The sequence below is a fragment of the Euphorbia lathyris genome, chromosome 4 (assembly GCF_963576675.1).
Source record: "Euphorbia lathyris chromosome 4, ddEupLath1.1, whole genome shotgun sequence".
Classification (NCBI taxonomy): domain Eukaryota; kingdom Viridiplantae; phylum Streptophyta; class Magnoliopsida; order Malpighiales; family Euphorbiaceae; genus Euphorbia; species Euphorbia lathyris.
In genome coordinates this window covers 92,097,324-92,120,145 of record NC_088913.1, presented here as the reverse complement: position 1 = coordinate 92,120,145, position 22,822 = coordinate 92,097,324, and the positions used below count along the sequence as shown (strand labels likewise).

Here is a 22,822-nt window from a genome sequence, read left to right as displayed (position 1 = left end):
CGTGACAGCCTTGATCCTGAAAAATAGCACCATCTATATTATTACCTCTATTTTATTTTTATTATTTTATTAATATTTTTTTATTACATAAAATTATCTTTGAATTAATTCACTACAATTTAATTTGTTAGTATATTTTTATTATTCATATTTATAATTTAATGTTATTTATAATTTTTTTAATATAAAATATATATTAGTTGGGCAGGATCGGTTGGGCTTGGTAATCAATTTTCTTACCTTAGCCCAGTCCGATCTGAGCCCGCTGTAATATAATACGAGCTGAATTGGGTTTAGACAAAGTAATGTGAACCTCGATTAGACCTGAGCTAATCCATGGACATAAAGTATAAAAATATCTCTACAATTAGCATCTAATGACAATTTTACTTTTAACATTATAAATGATGCAATTTTATTTCAGATATAAATAAGAAAACCCTCTACTTAGTTATAAATTTTGTTAGCTCTAGTGCACATGTTTATCATTTGATCATTTATCAATAACAGTAACAGATCATAGATAAATATATAAATGTGGAAAAAAAAGAAAAAAAAAAGTGTATTTTCCATGTGTTGGATAAAAAAAATACAATTATTCTGCCGAGTTCAAAGATGGAATCTTTAGATCGATTTTGAAATTGAAAAAAGAATCATTTTTTTTAAAATCATTTGATATTCAATTAGTGAATAACACGAAAATAAAACATATATATGTATATTTTTTTAGAGTTAATTTAAAAAAAAAACTTGTGGTTTCACGTTTTCGCAAATCAGTATCTATGATTTTTTTTTTTTGTCTCAAAACAAACAATGTGATTTGTGCCATTAGCAGAATCAAAGCAAATCCCCTTAACATTATTAAATTGCTGGGGGGATTTTTGAGATTTTTTTTCGTACTTTTTTTTTTACTTTTCAATTGACTTAGACCGTTTATGGTAAAATCGATCAATCGATCTTCTAAAATCTCTCTTATTCTTTTCTTTATTTTTTTCTAGAAAACTAGAATTTTTTAGAGAATTTTAATCCAATAGCTATTAGAATAATAAAGGCGACTAAACAAGCAATTTCGTAAAAACCGAGAAGGGGGTTTTAAGTCGGGGTTGGAATCAAGGTTGGAGTCGGAGTTGAGATGTAAATTAGAATTTCGATTATGTAGATATTGTTATGTGTCATTGCATCGTGCTCTGATGAATTTGAAAGAATTAGTATTTATATATGAAACTTAAGAATTAGTATTCCAACCCGTAGTACTAATGTCTCGGCCAGTCTCGTTGGGATTAAACCCGATGCCATCCCACTTCTACATCCTCTAAATCTGCTGCCAGAGTCTTTTAACACCGCTCCGACCCCAACCAACTCTTATGCACAAAAATCACAGCATCAATGTTGCATTTAATACGACCAACATGCAGCACCAGCCATCGCTGAGTTCCAGCACTCGCAGTACCCGCTGCTCCAGCGACCTAGTACCCGAGGGACGACGAGGCTCCCACCGGAATTATTAATTCTCTTAAAATGCTATTTTTGGTGTCTAACCCTACCTAAATTGCAAATTTGCAGTGTTCTAAAAATCGGCCAAGGCGGGGATTTTTAATCGGGCGGTATAAATCGGTTGACCGATTTTTGGCTGCCTAGGCGGTCTCAGGCGGGTCTAGGCGGCTCTCAGGCGGCCTTTTTGAAAAAATTGGTCCTTAAATTTTATGTCAACTTTTTTAATTTAAAAAAATATTAAATAACAAAAAAAAAAAAAAACCTTAAACTATTAAATTTATTTTTAAGAATATTAATTTTATTTTATTTTGATACATTTTGTTATAAATATTATTTTATTGATCTATTTGTTATTTTTTTAAGGACATTAATATAAATAATATTAAAATATGCATGTTTTTCTATCCTAAATATTTTATATTATTATTTTTACATAGTATAATTCATATATTAATGATATTTTTATAAGACTTTATTTAATAATAAATAAATAAATATAAAAAATACAAATCCGATTAATCACCGATTAATAAGTAAGGGTCCTCTCCGCCCGACCAGCGCCTAGCATCTTTTAAAACCTTGCAAATTTGCAAACCCTAATTGATATGTGGCTCTTGATTCTAGGCATGACAACAAATGATGTGAACATATCAACGGAATCTCACACCATTCCTAAACAAAATTGTCTACTAGGAAAACATTCCTTTGCAATAATAATATGTTTGGAGAAGAATAATTTCAATTTCTATTACACTATAATGCAACTTGACATATCTAAAACTAAAACCAACTCCACATACTCCAATGCCATTTCTTTATTTATTACTTTCTTCCATTACTCATCTTTCCATGTCCACTTTCTTTCTTTTAATATAAAACTTCATGTTAAATTCCATAAAAAAAAAAAAATCGGTTAAATACATCGTTGGTTACTGAATTTTTATAATTATTTCAAAATAGTCAGTCAATTTTAAATTTTGTCTTTCTAAAATCATTTTGGCGACTTCAAAAATAAAAAGACAAAAAAAATATGACATGGCAGACAAGGTTCTTGAAAATTAATCGGAGATTAGTCGGAGATTAATTGAAATTTATCGATTTTGTATTAATAAATCAACCAAATTATTATAAAAATTCAATTAAAATTTATATTATACTATCTAAAAACATATATATTTGTAACATATATCTTTAAAAACGTAAACATCAAATTTTCAACAACAATATCATTGAAACAAATAAAATATAATGTTCATAAGTAATATAATTTACCAAAAGTTATTAAAGAATATCCTTAACATTAAACACAATTCATGAATAATCATACGATAATGTTCAAAATACAATTCATGAATAATTATAATAAAATAAAATAATAATAAAAAACGTTTTTGTTCAGCATCGCTTACACGGTTAAAAATCGCCCGAGGAAAAAAAACGCAAAAACAGACTAATTGGAGAAAATCGGGACAAATTCTCGACTTCGAACGTTTAGGCGTAATTTAAACTGGTTTTGAACATTGCATGGTTTCCACATCATCAATAGTCAACTTTCATCACTGATCGAAATGACATATGACTACCACCTAGCTGATCGAAAAAATACATGACAGCAGCCACATGTCGTTTCGGTCAATGGTAAAAGTTGACTAGAGATATGTCATTTTTTCAGTATTTTTTTTGTTCTTGAAGTCGTCGAAGTAATTTTATTGAAATATAATTTAAAATTGAATGATTTTACTAAGATAAATGGAAATTACGTGACCATTTTTGAGACAATTTTGAAAGTTAAGTGACCAATGTTACATTTAACCCATAAAAGTTCAGTTCAGTCTGAGCAACATTCGCCATTGTCGGTTGGCTTCTAAACTTTTACAGCTTTTTGTCAGTTCAATTAACTCTTCAAATCAATCCAAAATCTCCATCCTTAGCTGTCTTATTATCTTCTCTTTTTTCCCTCTTTTAAATCTGCCTTATGTGAGGACCAAATTCACTGTATCAACTTATTAAGCATGAGTTTCCATTTTTACACTTCATTAGCTACTTCAGAGCTCAATTACAGATCCCAGAAAAGAATATTACCGTTACATTCAACAAATCCAAAATGGGGTGGAGAATTCAGGTAACCTTTTTTTTTTACTATGGATAAGCTTGAATTGAAATCAAAGTGGCAGATAAGAAATGCTAGAAATAGGTATAAAGTAAAGATAAGTCACTATCTATCTTTCTTCTGATTAGAATAGAATGGGAAGCCCAAGTGGGTATAAGAAAACAGATAAAGTTGTTGCTCCAAAAGAGGGTTTTGAAAGGCTGGTGATAGCTACAATTGAGAGATTCAAATTCAATTCAATTCAATCCTAATGTATCTCACTCACATGGGTCTGCTTCTAATGTAATCATTATGCAAAATCTGGTTCTGGTGGCCAAATTTGGTAGGTTAGTGAGGGATTTAAGTGCTTATTAGGACTCAATTAAGCAATTGAGTTGTTTTTTACTAGTTTAAAAACCCCCAATTTTTCAAATGTGTCTCTTTGGTTGGTAAGAATCTTAAAGTTCATCAATGGAGAAAAGAGGGTTTTGGAAGGCTGGTGAAAGCTGCAATTGAGAGATTCAATTCAATCCTAATGTATCTCATTCACATGGGTCTGCTTCTAATATAATCATTATGCAAAATCTGGTTCTGGTGGCCAAATTTGGTAGGTTAAGTGAGTGATTTAAGTGCTTATTAGGACTCAATTAAGCAATTGAATTGTTTTTTACTACTTTCAAAACCCTCAATTTTTCAGTTTTCAAATGTGTCTCTTTGGTTGGTAAGAATCTTGAAGTTCATCAATGGACAAAAGAGGGGTTTGGAAGACTGGTGAAAGCTGCAATTGAGAGATTCAATTGAATCCTAATGTATCTCATTCACATGGGTCTGCTTCTAATGTAATCATTATGCAAAATCTGGTTCAGGAGGCCAAATTTGGTAGGTTATTGAGTGATTTAAGTCTGTAATACAATTCAATTAAGCAATTGAATTTCTTTTACAAGTTTCAAAACCCCCAACTTTGGTTACAAAACCCCCAATTTTTCAAATGTGTCTCTTTGGTTGGTAAGAATCTTGAAGTTCATCAATGGACAAAAGAGGGTTTTGGAAGGCTGGTGAAAGCTGCAATTGAGAGATTCAATTCAATCCTAATGTATCTCATTCACATGGGTCTGCTTCTAATATAATCATTATGCAAAATCTGGTTCTGGTGGCCAAATTTGGTAGGTTAAGTGAGTGATTTAAGTGCTTATTAGGACTCAATTAAGCAATTGAATTGTTTTTTACTACTTTCAAAACCCCCAATTTTTCAGTTTTCAAATGTGTCTCTTTGGTTGGTAAGAATCTTGAAGTTCATCAATGGACAAAAGAGGGTTTTGGAAGGCTGGTGAAAGCTGCAATTGAGAGATTCAATTCAATCCTAATGTATCTCATTCACATGGGTCTGCTTCTAATCTAATGATTATGCAAAATCTGGTTCTGGTGGCCAAATTTGGTAGGTTTTTGAGTGATGTAAGTGCTTATTAGGACTCCATTAAGCACTTGAGTTGTTTTTTACTAGTTTAAAAACCCCCAATTTTGGTTACAAAACCCCCAATTTTTTCAATTTAAAGAGCATTTCACCTGATATCAGTTTTCAAATGTGTTTCTTTGGTTGGTAAGCATCTCAAAGTTCATCAATGGACAAACTTTCAGATTCAATTCAATCCTAATGTATCTCACTCACATGGGTCTGCTTCTAATCTAATCATTAAGCAAAGTCTGGTTCAGAAGGCCAAATTTGGTAGGTTAAGTGAGTGATTTAAGTGTTTTAATACAATTCAATTAAGCAATTGAATTGTTTATTACTACTTTCAAAACCCCCAATTTTCTTTAATGTCAATTTAAAGAGCATTTCACCTGATATCTATTTTTAAATGTGCCTCTTTGGTTGGTAAGCATTTCAAAGTTCATCAATGGACAAAACTTGAGATTCAATTCATTAAGCAAAATCTGGTTCAGGAGGTTAAATTTGGTAGGTTAAGTGAGGGATTTAAGTGCTTAATACAATTCAATTAAGCAATTGAATTGTTTATTACTACTTTCAAAAACCCCCAAAACCCCCAATTTTTTTAATGTCAATTTAAAGAGCATTTTTCACCTGATATCAGTTTTCAAATCTGTTTCTTTGGTTGGTAAGAATCTCAAAGTTCATCAATGGATTGGTAAAGTAGTTAGAGATAGAGAGAGAAAGTGGGGACAGGCTAAAATGGTCCTGAAAACCAGCTTTAATTTCGTGGGCTTGAAGGGTTATGTTGTGTGAACGTAACTGTCGTTTTATCACGTGATTTTGCCGTTCAATCTTCTTCCATTTCACTGTGTAAAACAAAGCTTGAACCAGTAGTAAAAAAAAAACCCTTTATTTCTGTTTTTCTATGCCCTTTTTGTCTTTTTTCTCTGGTTCTTCATGTTCATGTTCAGCATGTCGTGTTAGATTAGATTACCCCTCTTGATTGATTGATTGATTGAAGAATATCAAACAGTGAAAATACAAAACCAGAATGAAAAAAAGGGTAAAGGTTTGATTTTTATCTTTTTCATAACAAATTACAGGAGGAACCCCACTTTGCAGCAAGAAATTAAATTTGGGGGCCCTTGTTCAATTATTAATTTTTTGTTTTGTATAACTTAATTGAGCCTTATATACAAAGAATTCCCCTCTTTTCGATTGACTTTAAAGAGTTTTTCTCTGTTTTTATCAAAGTTTCAGAAATTTTTATTCTCTGAAAGTTTGGTGAGATGTTGATATGGAGATATGTATGGATGGCATGTGAATTTATTCGAAAGTGAGAGAAAATGACTTTCAATTTTTGTTATTTTCTCTGATTATGAAGATATTCTTTCAGATTTCATTTCATTCTTGTGGTATATTCAGTCTGAGTTTTTTGATTCAGTGCAGATCAACAGCTGAGCTTTTGAAGAACTTGTAGAGATTCGTTTCAAAGATTATTGAAGTATAAGAACGATGAATCTTGGGGACGGAAAGTGCTGGGATAGTTCAAAGGTTTGTGCATTTTGTTTTCTGAGCTCAATTTCTTGGATCTGCGCTTTTAATTTGTATGTAGGAGTTTCCGGGGTTAAGTTCACCATTGCCGACTTTCATGGCTGTCTTAAAATGGTCACTCAATTTCAATTTGTCTCAATAAAATCATTCAATTTTGAATTTTGTCTGAATAAAGTTACTCTGGCGACTTCAAGTTTAAAAAGACACCTGAGATATGCGGTAAAAAGGCACTTGTCGTGTTTCTGTAAGCGGTGAGAGTTGATTACTGCTGATGGGGCAGTCAGTCACGGTACTTTTCCGGTGTCTTTGGGTGACTTCATTTTGACAAAATTCAAAGTTTCCTAAATGCGGATTTACAAGGGGTCAAGGAGGGTCGGAGGGTCGTTCAATGTAAAATGTCAGTCGTAATTTCAGTCTATTTAGAATTTGAACGGACTTTGCATTTGTGACGGAGGACGCGAAGGAATTGTCGGTCTCTGATGCCTACTCCCCTAAAAAATATCTGTAATTTTCAATTTCAATTTGTTTCAATAAAATTATTCAATTTTGAATTTTGTCTCATTAAAGTCACTCCGGCGATTTCAAGAACAAAAAGACACCGTTAAAAAGCCACGTGTCGTTTCGGTAAGCACTGAAAGTTGACTATTACTGATGAGGTGACTTCATTTTGATAAAATTCAAAGTTTCTTAATTGCGGATTTACAAGGGGTCAAAGAGGGTCGGAGGGTCGTTAAATGTAAAATTTCAGTTGATAATTTCAATCTATTTAGAATTTGAACGGATTTTGCATTAGTGACGGAAGCCGCGAACGAATTGTCCGTCTCTGATGCTTAGTCCCCAAAAATATCGTTAATTTTCAACACATTTTCGTCCATTGACACACGAGTGTTTTGTTCTGGCTCCGCCACTAAATTCTAGAAAATTGTTGCATTTTGCAGAAGGAATCATGGAAGACATTGTTACTTCTGGCTTATCAGAGTCTCGGTGTGGTGTATGGCGATCTCAGCACATCGCCTCTCTACGTTTACAAGAGCACATTTGCCGAAGATATTCACCATTCACAAACAAATGAAGAGATTTTCGGTGTTCTGTCATTCGTTTTCTGGACGCTTACTTTAGTCCCGTTGTTCAAGTATGTCTTTATTGTCCTCAGAGCGGATGATAACGGAGAAGGTAACTAATTGTCTCAAACAATGCTATGTTCCATATCTGTAACTCTATGTTGCACAGAAACGTACACTGGAACGGAAACAAAAACGAAACGCTACTGAAGTGGCATTTCACGTGCAACATAACTAATTGCCTCAAACAATGCTATGCTCCATCTCTGTACTTGGGGCTGTAAACGAGCCGAGCCGAGCTTCGAGCTCGGTTTCGAGCTCAATTTGTTGTTCGATCTCGGCTCGTTTAGCAGCTCGATTGTTCACGAGCAAAGCTCGATTATTGAGCTCACGAGCCTGCTCACGAACAGCTCATTTTATTTGTTCGTGAGCAGGTCATTCGTTGTGCTCGCGAGCAAAGCTCACGAGCAGCTCGTTTATTTTTTTATGAAAAGCTCATTTCTTGTGCTCGTGAGCTTTGATCACAAGCAACTCGCTTGTTTTGCTCACGAACGAGCTCGTTTATGGTGTTCACAAACAAAATAATATCAAATTCGGTACATCAAATAATATTAATTGTATAACATTACTAAACTTTATTTTTTTAAATATATAAATGTTATAATTGAGTTAGCTCACGAGCTTTTATCGAGCCTGTTCATGAACTTGTTCACGAGCCTCTAATCGAGCTTGTTCGTGAGCTTTCGAGTCGAGTTTTGGTCTGCTCAAGCTCGGCTCGTTTACAAACCGAGCTTGAAAATCGTGCTCACGAGCGGCTCATTAAAAAAATCGAGCCGAGCTTTTATCGAGCAGCTCACGAAGGCATTTCACGTGCAACATAACTAATTGCCTCAAACAATACTATGCTCCATATCTGTACTCTATGTTGCACGGAAACGGGCACTGGAACGGAAACGAAAACGAAAACGAAAGTGGCATTTCACGTGCAACATAGCGTGTAGTGTATAACTCGAACATCGAATTAAAAATCTTGTTTTGCTGTTGATTTTTGCAGGTGGTACTTTTGCATTATACTCTTCGATATGCCGGCATACGAGAGTTAGCTTGCTGCCTAATAGACAAGTTGCAGATGAAGCGCTCTCCACGTACAAAATGGAGTATCCACCGGAGAAGAAGAACAGTTCCCGGGTTAAAACGTACCTTGAGCAGCATAAAGGCTTGCATACTGCTTTGCTGATCTTGGTTCTTCTCGGAACCTGTATGGTTATCGGTGATGGAGTGCTCACTCCGGCTATTTCAGGTATGATCTCGTTCCAAGTTTGCTGATCGATGTTCTTTGCGAATTCCCTCCGTTTTTTATTACACGACTTCTAATATTTATCAGTTTGTTTTTATTGTTACGAATAGTTTTCTCAGCAGTTTCCGGCCTGGAGCTCTCAATGTCCAAGGAACATCATCAGTGTAATGTTCTTTACTTGAACTTTACCTTATTTTTCGTTGTTTTACTCGTATATTGATTACTAAAGCCGCAAAAAGCATCCCGAGGTCCCTATCAGAAGCATCCCGAGGTCTCTAATCATTTTGATTTTGGTTTTATTTCAACACGTCAGACCCCTAATCATTTATTTTTGGTCACATTAAATTCTCGTTTGCCAAATTAGTTAGTTGTGAATATAACATTCTGAATAACAAGCCTGTGATCGAATACGAAGAAAGAAGAAGTCAGGCGGCTATCGGCTATCGTATCCTTTCACTAATATGCTTTCGTCGAATCTACTCGATTTCCTAGTTTAGTCGAAGGAAGGATCGAGTATGAAGTAGGCCGTCGAAAGAGGCGTAATAAGACTCAATTCTTCTAGGATTTTGAATTCAGTTAAAAGAGCGTTACTCAATCCATCTGCATCTGAAATTATATTCTTTACGGTTCAAAGTAATCACAGTTTCTTTATAGATAAATCAAACATAAAAACTTCTTTCGAACGGTTAAAAATGCAAATATGGAATGGGATGAAATGAATAAAATATATTAGCCGAATTTTATATTCAAAACCGACTTTCTGGTCATCAGGGGTTTGAATGATAAAAAAATAAAAGATTAGGGGGTCAATTAGAAGGATTGGGCGTCAGGTTGTTTTGTTTGCCATTATTAAAACATTGAAAGCTTATGGGAAGATGATGAGGTGGTACCCCAAATAAAAATTGGGTAAATTACATCCATGGCTACTGAACTTTAGTCGTTTTTATGGTATGACCATTAAATTTTAAAATGTAACATAAAAGTCAGTCGACTTTACGCTATTTAACATTATTGCTACTAAAGTTCAATTAACGTCTCAAAATGACTGTTAACGACCTTAAAATGGAAATGTCCAAGAATTAAAGTTGTTTATAACCACGTCTACCATGAAACCATTTTTTTATTTTCCAAAATTACCGTTTCTGGAGCATTCTCTTTCTAAAATTTCATTTTCTCTCTCTTAACCAAACAAATACATAAATGACTTCAAAACAAAAAAATTGAAGAATTTTGCTTAGAATATCATCAAGTTTTAGAATTTTTCATTTTGAGATCGTTAATAGTTAATTTGATGCATAATATTAGAAAAAAATGTAAAGTTGAGCAGGTTTATGTTATAGTTTAAAGTCCATATGCAATATTCACCACAGCGAAAATGATGGGTAAATTACACCCATGGCCACTGAACTTTGTTCTTTTCAACATTATGGTCACTGAACTTTAATTCTTAACAGTGACCATACTGAACTTTATACTTTTTAATACCGGTGGTCACTCAACGCCTCAAAATAAAAAATTTGAAGAGTTAATGATATCCTAAGGAATTTTAATTCTTGAAAATTTTCATTTTGAGATTACTTAGATGTTGTTTGGTTAGAAGAAAAAGAGTGAATTTTTAAAAAGAGAAGTTGTAAAAAAAATGATTTTGGAAAACAAAAATTGTCATTTTATGAACAACTTTAATTCTTGAATATTTTCATTTTGAGATCTGTTAACAGTTAATTTGAAGAGTTAGTTAAAGTTCAACGGCCACAATATTAAAATGGATGAAGTTGAGTGGCCTTGGATGTAATTTACCCTGAAAATGATTAAATGAGGCCATGGATTTAATATAGGCAATAAAAGCTTAATCTTAGGTGTGGCCAAATGTTGACAAAGTGATGTGAATCATTCAAAAAATGAAATTGATTGGCTTGTTTTTAAAAAATGGAGGGTGGGGTCCACAGATGTCATTCTCATCCATTCCTACTACTACTGCCTGCCCATACTGTGGTCCTGAATGGTCTCTTCTTCTTCTTCCCTTGACTCTCTTTTTCTACATTCTACCAAACTTTCATAGAAATTCAATGCTTCAATTATTGCTTCTACTACTATTTGAAAACACACAGTAAATAAATCAAAGTTCTAAACTTCTACTCAAGAAGACCAAATTAATGGAGTGGATTATGTATAATTTACTGTTTTGAGTTGACTAACAGTAGATGTTACAAGAGCTTTTTCCCTTTTCCCGGTGTGGAATCACCGTTTATATTAAAAAAAAACGGTAATATCTAAAACTTTTGAGAATCAGTAGCTAATAATACTAAGCATCATAATTATTCTCAAATTTTCCAAACAAAACAAAAAAAAAAAACTAAAAATTGAAAACAACCAATCACTTAATTAAAATGTACTTAAATCATAAAAAAAAATCAAGGCCTAATACACAAATAACCCTCTGAACTTGTCCAAATGTTGCAACTGCCCCCTCCAACTTTCAATTGTAACAACTTACCCTTTAAACTTGTCTAATTGTAACAACTTACCCCTTAAACTTGTCCAATTGTAAAACACAACCCCAAATTGCTGACATGGACTGCAATTGAAGAAACATGTGAAATACAAAATCTACAACGCTCGTGGAGTATGATAATCAGATCTTTGGCGTGATACGAATCCGGGAAAACTTTTTTACGGTTGCTTCAAATACGGGGTAAAAAAATTCTCAATTTGGGGTTATGTTTTACAATTGGACAAGTTTAAGGGATAAGTTGTTACAATTGAAAGTTGAGGGGGGCAGTTGCAATATTTGGACAAATTCAGGGGTTATTTGTGTATTAGGCCAAAAATCAATTATCACAGGGAATAGTCGGGGATCCTTCATCGGGGATTTCACGGGGCGGGGATACCTTTCCCCATCCCTGCCCCATCCCAACCACGGGGAACAAAACTATCCCCATCCCTGTCCCATGAGGATTCTTATCGGGGATTCCCCGTTCCTGTCGGGGCGGGTCACCAATGGGGACAGGGAATCCCCGCCCCATTTACATCCCTACAAATAGGATAAGAAATTATCTTCCTCCACCACCAATTAGGGCTTCCTCCACCTATCTCTTATCATAAACCAGAGGCCGTTGAAGTTAACTTGTGAAAATGACATATTTACCCTTTATATGCTTTAAAAATGACACATTTACACTTATAAATTTCCTAAAGTTAGCCTTTAAAATAGTATTTCTTAAACAAATTCAATTATGCGGGGAAATAATTGGAGTGAAAAATGACACATTTACCGTCTATATACTGGGAAATAGTTGGACTGTAATTTGTGTACTTTTATTACTTTTAAATGCTATTTGTGTTTTTTATATACTTTTATATGTAATACATATATAATTAATTATATAGAATTTTTTCGTGTCCCGCGGTACCCGTATCTCATATTTTTTAAAATTACGGTTTGCTGTACCCACACTTGTGTCCGCACCCGAGTCGGTGCTTCATAGATTAAGGGTCAAAAGGGTCCCTGGAGTTGCTGTCCGTGTTAGATGCTTGTTGTTGCTGATGGGTTGTAGATATTAGTTGTTTTTTCTACTAAAAGCAGCTGTTTCAGAATTTTACCAAACATTTTTCTATCTTTCGTTTAGAATTAAAAGGAAAAAAGTAGTTCCGAAAAATGGAAACAAACATACACTTTAGTCCAAATCGAAGTTTACGGATCAACTCAGCTCTGAAGTTGGCAATATTTGACAAATTAGTCCAACTACAATCAATTTCAATACCTAAACATTTGTCAAATTGGACTTATTGCCTTCATGACTGAGTTGATATTTAAACTTTGATTTGGGTTAAAATTAACTTATCTGCCAATTTTAGGGGCCAAATTGACCCTTAATTTCAATCCGGCTTTAAAGTTGGCAAAAATTGACAAATTAGCCCAAATTTGACAAAAAAATTCTATTGAAACTGAATATATTTGGGCTAATTTGTCAAATATTGGCAACTTCAGGACTTGAGTTGATACCTAAACCTTAATTCAGGCTAAACTGGGAATTTCGTGTTTCGTGTCAAAATCGTGTTATCTCATACTATATGGTTATATATGACATAAGTCTTAAAAAAATGATTTTTTTGGTATTGTCTCTGTAAATCGTGTTGATTGTCTAAGAGCAAAAAAGACACCGGAAAAATGATATGGCTGCTACGTCAGCACTAATCAACTTTCACTATTGAGCGAAACAACTCGTGACTGCCACCTATAGCTGACCAAAACGACACATGTCGTTTCGGTCAGCTAGTTGGTAGTCAGATATCGTTTCGGTAAATGGTGAAAGTTGACTACTCCTAGAGTGGATGCCACGTCATATTTCCAGTGTCTTTGCTCTTGAGGTCACTAGAGTGACTTTATTGAGACGAAATTCGAAGTTGAATGATTTTATTGAGGCAAAATGAAGTTAAGTGATCATGGGGGATGTTAAACATCCCACATTGCTAAATGAGGAAGCTATACGACTCTTTAAATATGTGAAGCAATCCTCACCTTTTGGGGTGAGTTAGGTCTTTGTTTACATGGTATTAGAGGAATGGTTCAATATTAGGGCTCCCGCTGATATTAGCGTCACGCACCAAATGAATTGGGCGTGAGGGGGGATGTTGAACATCTTACATTGCTAATATTAGGGCTCCCGCTGATATTAACTTCACGACATCTCACATTGCTAAATGAAGAAGCTATATGACTCTTTAAATATGTGAAGCAATCCTCACCCTTTGTTTTGGGGTGAGTTAGGCCTTTGTTTATATTTATGAAGCACAGACTCTTCCCCGACGTCGGACTCGCTGGACTCGGCAGTGACGTGGCGGGACACGGCTAATAGTGAAAAAATGTAAAAGTTTAGGGTTTTTTAATTTTTTTTTAAAACATGGTTCAATTACAAAATTTAACAAAAAAGCTAAAATACATCTAATTCTCACTTGCGCGATTCTAAACTTACAAGGCTTATTTGATTTTCCTGCAATGTTGTCGTGTGACCAAGAGGTCACGGGTTCAAGTCTTAGGAGCGGCCTCTTGCCAAATAAATTGGCAGGGGAAGGCTTGCCCCAGTACACCCTTGTGGTGGGACCCCTCCCCGGACCCTCACTCAGCGGGGACGCGTAGTGCGACCGGGCTGCCCTTTTATTAGATGTTGTTTTGATGAATTAATGAGCTATCTTATTATGAATGTGTTTTTATGGTTTATAAGTAATGTGTGATTTATGTAATATATATAAATTTTGCCGTGTCCTGCCGCATCCGTGTTTTTTTTTTTTTTAAATACTGTTTGCCGCACCCGCACCCGCACCCGGGTCGGTGCTTCGTAGGTTTATATGAGACAACCATCAGTGACCAACTCTGCATTTAACCATTATATATAGAAAAATGGTTTTTGTGTTGTCTCTTTAAATCGTGTTTTCGTGTTATTGCAGATGCTGTGATTCCAATCACTTGCTTCATCTTAGTGTGTCTTTTTGCCCTTCAACATTACGGCACGCACCGGGTCGGGTTTTTCTTTGCACCAATTGTGTTGACATGGCTACTGTGCATAAGTGGTCTTGGCTTGTACAACATTATCCATTGGAATCCAAAGGTGTATCAAGCTCTTTCTCCATATTACATGTTCAAGTTCTTGAAGAAAACCAGGAAAGGAGGATGGATGTCTTTGGGTGGAATATTGTTGTGCATAACAGGTATATACTTCAATTTGTCATAATAAAATCACTCAACTTTTGAGTTTTATCTCAATTAGGTCATTTTGGCGATTTCAGTGATTAAAAAGCATCGGAATGATGACATACGTGACACGTCTGCATGAGTCAACTCAAATCTCTGACCGAAACGACACATGACATCCACGTATACGTCACACGTCGGTTATTTTTGTGAGAAAAAACAAAATTTGTTTTTTTTTTATAAAAATAACCGACACGTGGATGTCATATGTCGTTTCGGTCGGAGATCTGAGTTGACTCATGCTGACATGTCAGCTACGTTATCATTCCGATGTTTTTCAATCACTGAAATCGTGAGAGTGGCCTAATTGAGACAAAACTCAAAGTTGAGTGACCAATTTGAGATAACCATGTAAGTTCAGTGATCAATGGTGCATTTAACTCGTGAAATGATAGATTGCTGTATGTTTTCCTTTGACGTAAACGATAAGGAGTTTTCTAAAGTTGTCCATTTTGGTCACTTTGTCATCTTCCTGTATCATGGAACCATTTGAACTAAAAATTCAAGCTAACATTTAAGGTCCAAGAATAGTTTTATTATGGGATAAGGTGCAAAAATACCCTTGACGTTTACATTCAGGAGCAATTTTACCCATAACGTCTAAAATAGTGCAATTTTATCCCTAATGTTGGCAGCCAAGAGCAATTTTATCTCTAAACGTTGACAAGTTGGGTCAATTTGTGAAATAATTCACTAAGAGTCATTAATCTTGTCATCTATACTTCACATGTGCGTCATTTTATCACCCATTAGTAACAAATAACAAACATATGGTGTAAGATTAGGGGTAAAATTTGCTACCAAGATTAGGGGTAAAATTGATCGTTGTTGCCAATATTAGAGGTAAAATTGCTCCTGGTTACAAACGCTGCGGGATATTTTTGCACCTTATCCCTTTTATTATAATTTCTATGACATATCCCTCATGTGAATGCTCCTTGGGGTTGAAGCGTGCACAACACAGGCCCATCACACACCATGTGTTTTTAATTCCACCAATTAACGAGGTTGCGGATCCAAACCCTCGACCATTTGGTTCAAGAGGCTCTTATACCATGTCATGGAACCATTTGAACTAAAAGCTAAAGCTAACAGTTAAGATCCAACAATAGTTTTATTATAATCTCGCTGACACACCGAAAGTGACATAACATGCCCTTATTGTTCCTTCATCGAAGAAGATGTTGACCCATGAGGACCGCTTGCCTTTCGGTTGACTTCTCATATAATGTGACTCTTCCTTTTATAAAAATCTTCTCCGATTGAGGAAAAATAAGCGGCACTTTATGTAACTTTCAGGGAGTTGGGGTGGTTAATGAATTGTCTCTTAAGTTCGGGGGACAACTGTAGGACGCTCCGGATGGTTTAGATCTTTTCCTTTTCTTTCTTTTAGTATTGTTAGGAGATTAGGACCGCCTTATGTGAAATGATTGAACAATTGAAAAGAAAATAAAAGTAACACAAAATTTACGTGAGGAGAAGTCTTTATTATCGAAGATGAAACCTTACAAACCCAAGATTTTTCCATAGGAATACATGGGTTGAACGTAGTAAAATAAAATAAGAAATTGAAAGATTAAGTTGAAGTTGTTCGTATGGAAATTTCCCGAAAAGCTAATCATAGGTTGTTCTCTCCATCAGAACAATAGAACCGTTGTACTCATTACTAAAATTGTTGGCCCGAAACTTATCCCGGAGCTTCCAACACCAAATTTAAGCTTCATGAGTATAGAATTAACTTCAACAAGTGTTAATGGTTGTTTTTATAGGAAAGAGACCTCTAAGTTTGTATCTAATTTAGTTTTTGTCTTAATACATCAATACATCTTTTGCCTTCCGTACTTGTCTAAAAAAGTCAACTGGCTTTCTGAAAGGTACCTATTAGCCCTCTGAACTTTTTTAAAGTGATTTATTGACTCTCTAAACTTGCTTAAAGTGTAGACATTAAACAAGTTCAGAGAGTAAATAGGACATTTTAAAAGTACAGAAGGCTGATTTAGTTAAGAAGTGATGAAAATAATACGAATAATTTCCTATGCAGGTTCAGAGGCAATGTTTGCTGATCTTGGCCATTTCTCTTATGCTGCAATTCAGGTATATTAGAAATTAAAGTTTGTATTTTGGCCTGATAGATCTCTAGCTCGATTTACTTGTCCAGAAAAGTCAATTGCCCCGTACGCTTTAAAAACATCCTATTTGTCCTCTGAACTTGCTGAAATTGACATATTGACCCCCTAAAATCTACGTGGTAGAACAGGAGAGATTTTGGACAAGTTGATGTAAGTTCAGGGGCAATATATTATTGCTATGAAGCACCGATATGTGTACCCATATGGGTACAGCAGGAGAACGCCAAATATATATATCCAAGGTCGTAAGAAACGCTAGGCGCTAGGCGGACGGACATAGCCCTTGAAGATTAATCAGATTTGTATTTTTTATTTGTTAATCAACAAATTGTTATATAAATTCAATTAAAATAATCATTATACTATCTAAAAATAATAATATAGAATTATTAATATAGAAAAATACATATATTTGTAATATATATTATTAAAAATTAGCAAACATCAACATTTCAACAACAATGTCATTGAAACAACTCAAAAGTGATAATCAAGAAAGAAATAAATTCATAATAAAAAATGCTTTTATTCATTGTCGTTTAGGTGGTCTAGGCAGCATTGAGGTGGCCTAGGCGGAGCCTAGGCGGTTAAAAATCGCTTAGGGACCATAAAACACCTAGAGAGACTAATCGGAAAATGAAAGGGTGGATGCCGGCTGGTTTAGTTAATTATTTATATTAAATTTTTTATATATTAACCCCTATTTTTGTTAGCTTATTTAAAAAAAAAAAAAACTCTAAATTTTACCTATTTAACTCTTACCTGTATCCCCGAAGCGAGGGTCCGGGGAGGGGTCCCACCACAACAACGTTTTACCGTTGCGCCAAGGCTCGCCCTCATCCCTGCGTATCCCCATAATTAAAGAAAAAAAGGATACTTGTTTTTCCATATCTCGTACATATTTCCGCGTATCCCCGGCGTATCTATATCTCCGGAGTGTCCGATACATGTATGTCAACCTCTTAAAAGTATTGGTGCTTCATAGGATTATTATAAGCAAGTTTCAGGAGGAAAAATAGGCCACCCGAGTAAGCTGAGAGATTTAATAGATTAATTTAAGCAAGTTCAGCGGATAAATATGACGTTTTCAAAGTATAGGGAGGCAGTCGCTTTTTTAGATTGTATTTTTATGTTGTAGAAAAATTCATAGTATACTTATGTGTCTTCTTTATTACTTCAGATTGCTTTCACCTTTCTGGTTTATCCAGCACTTATATTGGCATACATGGGGCAAGCTGCCTATCTATCTCAGCATCACGACAACAATAATCATATCGGCTTTTATATCTCGGTTCCAGGTAACTTTTAAATCATCCGTTTCCGAAATAGGTCGCAATATTCATTGTTTGTACAGTTAGTTTCAGTAGTGTTCATATGGACTCTGAATTTGGTTATTCACCGGTAGATCTAGACTTGTTAAATCTAAGTTTCAGGATGCTTTGAATTTCCACCATAAAATTTTAATAAGCGTAGATCTAACAACGAATTAGCAAAGGGTCCATGTGAACACTACTTAGACCCCGTTCTTTGTTACTTCAGTTCAATAGCATTCAGTTCAGTTCAATAATTTATCATTACTTATTATAATTATAATCATTTTTTATAGTTATTTATTATTATTATTTTTAGGCTTAATACATCATTTGCCCCTGAACTTATCCAAGAAGCTTGATTGCCCCCCGAACTTTTAAAGTTTCCCGATAGCCCCCTCAACTTGCATAAAATATTCAGTTAGCCCCCCAAACTTGCGTAAAATGTAATCAATTGATCACTCGGTCGCAAAAAAAGTAAGTTAAATACGGAAAATGTATTCCACGCATCTTAGAATTTCATTACATAATTCAAAAATAGATTAAAAATGAAGTTATTGCTTGCTTTAACTATACAACTTGTCTCCTTCTCTAATATTAGAACCATATTACCCGATTTTGGTACTTTTTCTAAGACTCGTGCAATACAACTTCCGTATTTAATTTACTTTTTTTTTGCAACTGAGTGATTAATTAACTACATTTTGCACAAGTTTAGGGGGCTAAGTGAACATTTTATGCAAGTTGAGGGGCTATCAGGACACTTTGAAAGTTCAGGGGCCAATCAAGCTTTTTGGACAAGTTGAGGGGGCAAATGATGTATTAAGCCTTATTTTTATAAGCTTTTTATTTTAATTATTGCTATTTTTAAAGGATTATATTATTATTTCAGTTTTTTTTTTTAGTAAAAATGAACGGAGCCTTACTACATTTGATAGGTGATAGGATACGATTACTTTTTGAGTTAAATGCACCATTGGTTCACTGAACTTTTATGGTTATCTCACAATGGTAAATTAACTTTAATTTGTCTCAATAAAATTATTCAACATTGAATTTTGTGTCAATAAAGTCACTCGGGCGACTTTGAGAGCAAAAGGACACCGGAAATATGACGTGACTTCCACGTTGGCACTAGTCAACTTTCAACAGTGGCAACCACGTGTCATTTTATTGAAACAAAACTCAAACCACCCAGCTGATCAAAATGATACATGGCTACCATTTAACTGACACTTGTCGTTTGATCAATTGGGAAAGTTGACTGCTCTTGATGTGGCAAACACGTCACTTTTACGATGTATTTTTGCTCTTAAAGTCGTCGGAGTGATTTTATTGAAAAAATTCAAGCCAGACAGCTGACCAAAACGACACGTGGCTGCCACATAACTGACATGCGTCGTTTCGGTCAACTAGGTGACAAACACGTGTCATCTATGTGGCAGGTGTTGTTTCAATTAAAGGTGAAACTTGATTACTGCTTATGTGGCAGCCACGTCACTTTTTTGATGTTTTTTTGCTCTTGAAGTCGTCAGAGGGATTTTATGGAGACAAAATTCAAAGATAAATGATTTTATTGAGGCGGATTAAAGTTGTGTGACCATTTTAAGACAACCATGAAAGTATCTTTACTTTTCTTAAGACAATTTATACTTGTACGCTGGTCTTCGATCATGATTGACTTGAAATTTTCCGTGCAGAAAAATTGAGGATACCGGTGCTGATTATAGCCATTCTTGCTTCTGTGGTCGGAAGTCAAGCAATCATCAGCGGGACATTCTCTATCATAAACCAGAGCCAGTCGCTTAGCTGCTTCCCGAAAGTGAAGGTTGTTCACACCTCCGATGAGATACACGGACAGATATATATCCCTGAGGTCAATTGGATTCTCATGATCCTCTGTATTGCTGTGACTATTGGTTTTAGAGACACGAAACACATGGGAAACGCATCCGGTAAGTCACATATTCTATACTCCAGCTGCATATTTGCAATGTTTTAAGGTTTAAAAGCACCGCTCGATAGTCCCCGAACTTTAGGATTGCTGATGTGATGTCCTATTCACCATTTACATTCAGCCGCATCGTCAACACAAGTCGCTGGCAGTCGAGAATTTGTTGGGTGGTCGGTGTTTGTGGCGATGTAAATGGTGAAAAGAACACCACATCAGCAATTGTTCGAGGATTTAGCGTCTGATTCGGTTCTACGAATGTTGCATATTTGCAACACTTTAACTTACCATGTTTCGCGGTTTAAAAGCACCGATTGATAGTCCCCGAACTTTAGGATTGCTGATGTGATGTCCTATTCACCATTTACATTCAGCCGCATCATCAACACAAGTCGGTGGCAGTCGAGAATTTGTGGCGATGTAAATGGTGAAAAGGATACTACTTCAGCAATCCGTTGAGGATTTGGCGTCTGATTCGGTTCTACGAATGTTGCATATTTGCAATACTTTAACTTACAACGTTTCGAGGTTTAAAAGCCCCGATTGATAGTCCCCGAACTTTAGGATTGCTGATGCATCATCAACACAAGTCGCTGGCAGTCGAGAATTTGTGGCGATGTAAATGGTGAAAAGAACATCGCATCAGCAATCCGTCGAGGATTTGGCGACATATTGTCTGATTCGGTTGTACGGATGTTGCAGGATTAGCAGTGATGACAGTGATGCTAGTGACAACATGTCTTATGTCGTTAGTTATCATCCTTTGTTGGAACAAGCCCCCGATTCTTGCACTTGCGTTTCTGCTTTTCTTCGGATCAGTTGAATTGCTTTACTTCTCGGCTTCTCTCACCAAGTTCACGGAAGGCGCGTGGCTTCCGATCCTCTTAGCCCTCTTCCTCATGACCGTTATGTTCGTTTGGCATTACGGCACAATCAAAAAATACGAATTCGACCTTCATAACAAGGTATCACTAGACTGGCTTTTAGCACTCGGTCCGAGTTTAGGAATTGCTCGTGTCCCCGGCATTGGCTTGGTTTTCACCGATCTCACCTCAGGCATTCCTGCTAATTTCTCCCGCTTTGTCACCAACCTCCCTGCCTTTCACCGAATCCTTGTTTTCGTGTGCGTAAAATCTGTGCCTGTCCCTTATGTGCCCCCTGCCGAGAGGTATCTTGTCGGACGTGTCGGACCTTCATCTCATCGGTCTTATAGATGCATTGTCCGTTATGGATACCGTGATGTCCACCAGGACGTTGACTCTTTCGAAACAGAACTCGTAGCTAGACTGGCAGACTTCATGAAATACGATTGGCATCGAAAGCAAGGGAGCAACTGCTCGATGGAGGACTACGCATCTCGATCTAACGAATCAACGAGCGAATGTAGGTTAGCAGTTATAGGAACCATGTCGCTTTCGGGCATTCCAGCGTTTGAGATCGAGGAGAGTGTACAGCCAGCAAGTGTATCCGGTGGATTTTCAACGGTTGAAAGTATGGCCGATGTGATCGAAATGGAACCGATCAGTGCAGCAGAGAAAAGAGTGAGGTTCGCTGTCGATGACGACTCCGAAACGCAGCAGCAATCCGATTTGAAAGAAGAGTTAGAAGATCTATTTGCAGCTCAACAAGCTGGTACTGCATTTATACTAGGACACTCTCATGTTCAAGCAAAACAAGGGTCGTCTTTTCCGAAGAGATTAGCTATTAATTTCGGGTATAATTTCCTCCGAAAGAACTGTCGGGGACCAGATGTCGCGTTGAAGGTACCACCTGTTTCACTTCTAGAGGTCGGAATGGTTTATGTTGTCTGAAGAATCTCTTGTAAGTAACTTAGTTTTGCTTGTTCTGTGAAATCGGAAAGTAGTACGAGGGAAATATTCGCGTAAATTAACGAAACTAATCGAAATTTAACTTGTTTATTGTAGAGAAGTTGTATTTCCCTTTCATATATGCATACTGAGATTAAAATTCAAAAAAAAAAAATTGTTATTTTCAAGAATGATACTTGCAGCAGAAATACAAGACAAGCATTATTTTGCAAGATGACTCACTGAGTCAGGCGAGTCAACTCGTGAGTAGAGTTAAAGTTGGGGTAAATTACACCCATGGCCACTGAACTTTCCCTATTTTAACATTGTGGCCACTGAACTTCAATTCTTAATGATATGGCCATGGGTGTAATTTACCAGTTTGATCGACAAATTAAATGAAACCTGTAGGGTTCTATGAAATTTAAAATTAAGCTTATGTATCCTCGTATATTAAGCAGAGGATAATGATTTAATTTTTTTTTTTTAAGAATAAGGTACCAAAATAGGCCGGGTAAATTATACCCATGGCCACTGAATTTTACCTATTTAACATTGTAGCCACTGGATTTTAATTCTTAACAGTATGCAGTGGCGAATCCAGGATTTGAGGGAGGGGGGGCAAATGCCCCTTTTGACTCCCCCTACATCCGCCCCTGACAGTATGACCATTAAACTTTACACTTTTTAACATTGGTGGCCACTCAACGCCTCAAAACGACCGCTAACGGTCTGAAAATAAAACAATCGAAGAGTTAATGATATTCTAAGGAACTTTAATTCTTAAAAATTATCGTTTTGAGGTTGTTTAGGTGTTGTTTGGTTAGGAGAGAGATAGTGAATTTTTAGAGGGAGAGCTCCAAAAAAATGTGATTTTGGAAAATAAAAAATGTGGTTTCATTGTGAATGTCGTTATGAACAACTTTAATTCTTGAATATTTTCATTTTGAG

The 22,822-nt window shown here is 35.7% G+C and overlaps 1 protein-coding gene across 1 annotated transcript; it reads left to right on the top strand.

Annotated features, from left to right (window-relative positions):
* Nucleotides 1–3,433: 3,433 nt before the first annotated feature.
* On the top strand, nt 3,434–21,992 carry LOC136226171 (potassium transporter 2). Its single transcript, XM_066014503.1, has 10 exons — nt 3,434–3,616; nt 6,462–6,566; nt 7,505–7,739; nt 8,682–8,927; nt 9,035–9,088; nt 14,370–14,630; nt 16,715–16,767; nt 17,983–18,100; nt 19,813–20,067; nt 20,766–21,992. The coding sequence occupies exons 2-10, from the start codon at nt 6,528–6,530 to the stop codon at nt 21,872–21,874; spliced, it is 2,370 nt and encodes a 789-aa protein (XP_065870575.1). The 5' UTR covers nt 3,434–3,616; nt 6,462–6,527; the 3' UTR covers nt 21,875–21,992.
* Nucleotides 21,993–22,822: the final 830 nt, after the last annotated feature.